A 5,684-nucleotide genomic window follows, 5' to 3' on the forward strand; every position below is an offset into this window, starting at 1 on the left:
TTTCTTTATTTCTTTAGTTAGTATATATTATGTTAAAAAGGTAATTTAATTTATATTGATAATGCTATAAAAAATTTAAAATTATATGCATTTGAGTTATAAGGACATTTTGGTAATTATCAAGTAATTTTATTCAATTTACTGATCTTTTCTAGACCTACCAAACAACACAAATTAATGATCCATTCCATTACAACAAGGTAACCAAAACGAAGGAATGATAACGACACATTCTATTATTTTTGTAATTCCATTACTTGGTCAATTTCATGATCATTTCATCTCGTCCAACCATACAGACCATAAAGTATGCTTATAACATCTGTAACCATGCTCGATAACTGCTAGTGGCCTTGTTTAGCACAGACCTTTAAATTACCTAGTATATATATATATATATATATATATATATATATATATATATATATATATAGGTAAAACCTATAAAATAACATTTACCCAAATATTCATCTTTTTTAAAAAAGTTACGGTTTGAGACAAGACATTTTTGTTGTTCGTTTTTAGTGTAACATGGAAATAAAAATAAATGATGTGATTTAATTTTGTTTGAGTAATTAATCGTTGAGTAAATGATCAATTTATTAGGTTTTAACTTAAACAAGATCCAATATCACTTATTTTTGTTTCAATGTTAACCTAAAAATGAAAAAGATAAATGTAATATCATAAAACAACTAGTATATATATATTTTTTTTTGAAAAAACAAGGTATTTAGGTTAATGTGAAAAGTAACCGGAAATGTAAGAGTTTATCTACATATATTAAAAATATAAAGGTTTTTCTGAATAAAAATGATTATGTTTTTTCCTTTCATTTGGCCATATTATTAATTTCTAAAAGTTACATAATAATATTCAAATTTTATTAAACTTGAAAATAATATAGTAATAATTGATTTTTAGTTTAACATTGCGTACATATTACACAAAGAAAGTGGGCCCACAAATTAGTCAGCCCACAAAAGAAGGCCCATGGTGGAAATTACGCGTCTACGCCTCTTAAAGGTCGGCGGATCTCCCCATATAAATACCGCCTCACCCTTTAGAAAATCCTATTACGCAAACTTTCAATCTTCAGATCCCCTCTGGAAAGCTCTCGCCGTCGAAACCCTAACCCTAGTTTCAAAATACAAATTGGGGCGCGAGAGATCTCTCCACTCGGGTTCTTTAGATCGTTTCTACGTCTAATAAACCCATCGATTTGATCTCTAATCTTGGTTTTAGGAGGATTTTTGTGTCTTATATCCTTTCGATTCGATCTTTGAGGAATCAATCGAGGATGTCTCGGTGCTTTCCGTACCCTCCTCCTGGTTATAGTAGGAACGGAGCTACATATGAGGCCTTGATCGAATCGATTAAGGTTTGTTCAGAATGAACTTTTGAGATCTGTTGTGTTTCTATGATATACATGCGAAAAAAAAGGGTCGTGTCTCTTTATGTACATCTGAACTGAGTCGATGTGTATGTTCTACATGTTATTACTCTATGAGGAACCAGAAGAGCATGTGTTTTAGGATGTGAATATGTATTTATCAAAAATTGATTGAATCATTTTGTCGGTTGAGGAAGATGATATTAGTTTCATCTCTTAGACTTGTATCATGGTTTGATTGGTTGATTGTTATGGGTTAGTTTAAGTGATATCTTAGAGGACTTAAGGTGCTGCCTATGGTGAAAACGGGTACTTGTTGATTGTTTAAGTGAAATTTGGTAATTGAACCTGGCTTAATTTTGTCCATGTGACCCAAGTATTGTACACAGTCTAGTATCTCTTTGTCAGCATAGACTTGGTGTTGCCTTACATTAGGAGTGAGAGTTCGTCCCTTTAGGATACGATTAAGAAAGATTGGACCCCTGATGTAAGAACTGAGTAACGTAAGCAACCCATGAATTCTTCATGGGAAATGAGACTGTAAGCCTAAAGAATATTGTATTTGTTTCTCATCCCCAATTGTGAGTGAGTAGCAGTTTTTACAATGTGAGTTAAGAGTTGTCTTTAGGCTATATGTAATATAATACAGCTCTAGGGGGTTGTTTTAGAAAACTTGGTAAAACAAATTCTGTGTTCCAATGGTTTGTAGCACTACCTGTTTTTGTATACAAGCTTAATAGCTTGTAGAGCATTTACCAAAGAAGCTTTGAACTTAATAGTTTCAAGCATTCTTTCAATTTTACAAAGAAAACAAAATCCTGTATGTTCTCATTTTTCTATAAAACTCCATCTTGTTTGCTAGACACTTCATTTGGTATCATTTGTCTCATTTACTACACACTGTAGTTGAATTAGCCTTCTATGTCAAAGTCATTTTGATTTCAGACAAGTTTCAAGAAGCTTTAAAGATACTTTTTATTCAGATTGATTTTGTATATGAAATTGAAATGTCAACAATTGAAAAGTATTTCTTCTTTCTAGGCGAATTGTGGGTATGTCTTGTAAAGATTTTGGCGTTGTATGTAGAAAAGCATTGTCACCTGTTTTTTTTGTACAACATATTATGTTGCTATGAAGGTCTTTTTGTTCCAATGTTGTCCCATATTACCAATGGTTCTAAACTTGTTGCTCTGGTGCTAAAATTAAAGCTCCAGAAGGAAAACGATAAGTCCAAATCAGAAAGGAAGAAGGAGAAGAGGGCAAAGAAAGAGAAGAAAGAAAAAAAAGAAAAAAGAAAAGACTCAGAGAAGTCGAAGCTACAGAAGAACCCAAATGAAAGCCAACAAGATTCCCATTCTAAACAGTTCCCACCATTAAACATCAAGAGAAAAGAGCCTGCAATTGAACAGTTGGAAAAGAGTGATCTAACTGAAGAGCATGGTCAACCCGTTGACTCTCACAAGCCAAGTTACTCATCAGACAGCACACAGAACAGTAACAAAAGGAAAAGAGATGATCCTGTTGTACCCGATGAATCTAATCATGGTTAGTTTAATTTTCTTTGACGAAAATACCCTTTTGTGTTCTCTATTTATACTTGGAGACTAATCATCCAAAGCATCTTTCAATAGTCAAGCCAATCAAGATTCGATTATTCAAGAAGCAGAAAGGACCTGATTCTATCAAAGAAACTTCATGTTCTGTTTCTGGGAGAATTGATCAACAGAATCTTTCCAAAGTCCCATCAGTGCAATCTAATTCCAATTCCATTAATGTGCAAAGAACACCTATTCCAATTCCAGATCCAGTTTCAAGTAACCGAAAGTCTGGAATCCCTGCAACATCAACAAGCTATGATAGAAAACAATCCGCTCCCCTTTCATTACAATCAATAAAGGGTGACGTGGCAGTGCTTCATTCTTCTACACAACAACAACCAATTCCAATTCCAGGTTACAGAAGACCATTGGAACATGTGATTCCATCTCCATCTCCAAATCCACCTTCTGCTCCATCTGTTTCAAGAAAGCTTGATGCATCAATGGTGTCAAGTTCAGGAAGAATGTCAACTGATGAAATCAAATTGCAGAAGAAAAAAGATCCAATCAATGAGATTCCATTGAATGTGGGTCCTACTACAAGATTTGAGAAGAAGTTGCATAAGAAGCATTTGAAGTATGAAAAGTTGATAGGGAGTTGGGTTCCACCTGTTCTTGAAGCCCAGGTGGCTGGTGGTGGTGGTGATGATGATTGGTTGTTGGGAAGCAGGAAGACAAGAGTTGCCAGGTCAGCGATGAAGGATGATGTGGAGACATGTCGGGAGATGACGTGGCAGCCATGTGCTCGGTTCTTAGTGGAGGCAGATGTATATGCATTGCCGTATACTGTTCCTTTCTGATAATAGTTATAGTGAAGTTGTGTATAGTTTTTGGTAGTAGAAAAAAAAAAGAAATTTTTTGTAATTTGTTATAGAGGAAGAAACCTCTTTTATAAAAGAAAAGAAGTTAAAAAAGGTAATCTTTATGTAATTTGTTGTTGGTTTTTGACTTTATCTTTATAGTAGATCGATATGATATTATATTAATCGTGTTAAATATAGGTGGATTTTGTTTTCTGTTCTTGCTCATTTTGTCATTGTATTTACTACTTTTTTTGCATAGGACATTTTGTCATCTGCTTTATCTCGTGTGTTTATGTTCTTGCTTTATATCTTGTATGTTTATTTATGAGCATGTGATATAATTTGGAAGTCCCCTCTTGAAATTAAGATTCACACTTTTCTGAATATTTTTATAACTAGGTATGAGACCTGTGTAATAGTACGAGACCAGTGTAAAGTTTAAAAAAAAATTAATATAAAAAATTGTAAACGTACATATTTTTTACAATACCAGAAATATTGAAATTTGTATTGTGATCTTGCAAAATCATTTCCTTCAATATAATTTTGAAATTGTTAATATAGCTTAGCTGTGAAATTGGGTAAACGTATAGATATTATGAGGGGAATCAAAAAGGAAGGAAATTAAAAATTGTATTAACAATTATTCTCAGAGTTTAATATAATTAAATACCTTACATATATAAACTATGTATTCAATTCCAGATTTTTTAATTTAAGAAATGTGAAAAAAGCGGAAAATGACATTTGGAAAATAAGTTCATAAAATCTAAAAAAATTACATGTGGCAAATGCACAGAGAACATGACATGTGGCATAAATCATTTTCATTTATTAGGTTAGAAGAAGAGTAAATTACACAAATTGCTTCTAATCCAGTTGCCAAAATGCACGTTCAGTCCTTTATTTTAAAAATTAACTCGGAACATCCTTCGTTTGGTTAAAAGTTGTACGCCTCATCCCTCGTTAGTTTAAATTTACACATTTAATCCCTTGCGATATATGAAATGACTATAATGTCTTTTTCAATTTTATTTTTAACATATCTGATTATTTTTAATTATTGAAAAATATTTTAATTAAAATTATTAGTCCATCTAACTTTAAACCTAAAACATATATATATTTTTTTCTCTTTTGTTAAACGCTTAACTATCGGCACCACCATCGGAAAATAGAACACCGACCAGAAACACCCACTCCTCATCTTCCTCTCCCGATATGTTCTTCTTCAGAAATCGAAAATAAAAAATAAATTATGAAACTTGTAACCCAAATGATTCTAGAAACTGAAAATTGTTTCGTTTCAGAAATCAAAAATGGTGGTGGATCCTTTTGACTGGTGGTTTCAGGCGGAGGTTGTATATGGTGGGAAAGAGGTTGTACACGTAGAGGAGGGCCATCGATGGAGACGATTTGTGTTCGATTTGAACCTGCTTCTCCGATCTGAATCTCCCTCTTCTCCGATGGACTTGAGACTTGGTCTGGTGAGGAGACACATGAAGATTCACTGAAGAAGAAATGGGGTGGGGTGGGAGGCGATCTGTTTAAGGTTTATAAACAAATCATTATTTCTTTTATTAAAGGAAATAAATAAATATTTTTTATAATAAACAAATCAATAAATAATTAATAAATAACAACTAAATAGAAAATAAATTAAAAAGAAATAAAAAGGATAAAATTGTATTTTTATGTCCGTATGGATGAAACATGCAACTTTTAACCAAATGAGAGACGGTTCGAGTTAATTTCTAAAAATAGAGATTGAACGTGCATTTTGGCAGCTGAACGAGGAATGATTCGTGTAATTTACTCTTATATAAAAGTTGTAAGTTGTTTGGAAGGAACAATTGGATGTACTTATTTATTGTTGATGTCAACTTGTGA

At 32.6% G+C, this 5,684-nt stretch overlaps 1 protein-coding gene across 3 annotated transcripts; it reads left to right on the forward strand.

Moving 5' to 3' along the window:
- The first annotated feature begins 1,066 nt into the window (after window positions 1-1,066).
- Window positions 1,067-3,921, forward strand: LOC145129695 (uncharacterized). 3 transcript variants are annotated; one of them, XM_079064477.1, is made up of 3 exons: window positions 1,067-1,381; window positions 2,435-2,938; window positions 3,025-3,921. In XM_079064477.1, the coding sequence occupies exons 2-3, from the start codon at window positions 2,545-2,547 to the stop codon at window positions 3,789-3,791; spliced, it is 1,161 nt and encodes a 386-aa protein (XP_078920603.1). In that variant the 5' UTR covers window positions 1,067-1,381; window positions 2,435-2,544; the 3' UTR covers window positions 3,792-3,921. The 3 variants fall into 3 exon arrangements, with proteins under 3 accessions (XP_078920603.1, XP_078920602.1, XP_078920601.1); XM_079064476.1 differs by having other exon boundaries at window positions 2,602-2,938; XM_079064475.1 differs by having other exon boundaries at window positions 1,067-2,938.
- Window positions 3,922-5,684: the final 1,763 nt, after the last annotated feature.

The sequence above is a fragment of the Lactuca virosa genome, chromosome 8, assembly GCF_052849685.1.
Source record: "Lactuca virosa cultivar CGN04683 chromosome 8, Lactuca_virosa_CGN04683_v6, whole genome shotgun sequence".
Taxonomy (NCBI): Eukaryota; Viridiplantae; Streptophyta; class Magnoliopsida; order Asterales; family Asteraceae; genus Lactuca; species Lactuca virosa.

Excerpts from the sequence above, each read along its gene's own strand:
- LOC145129695 (XM_079064475.1), top strand. The coding sequence starts at position 2,401 with ATGTCAACAATTGAAAAGTATTTCTTCTTTCTAGGCGAATTGTGGGTA. Across the intron at positions 2,939-3,024 it reads ACCCGATGAATCTAATCATG|TCAAGCCAATCAAGATTCGA; the intron begins GTTAGTTTAATT and ends ATCTTTCAATAG.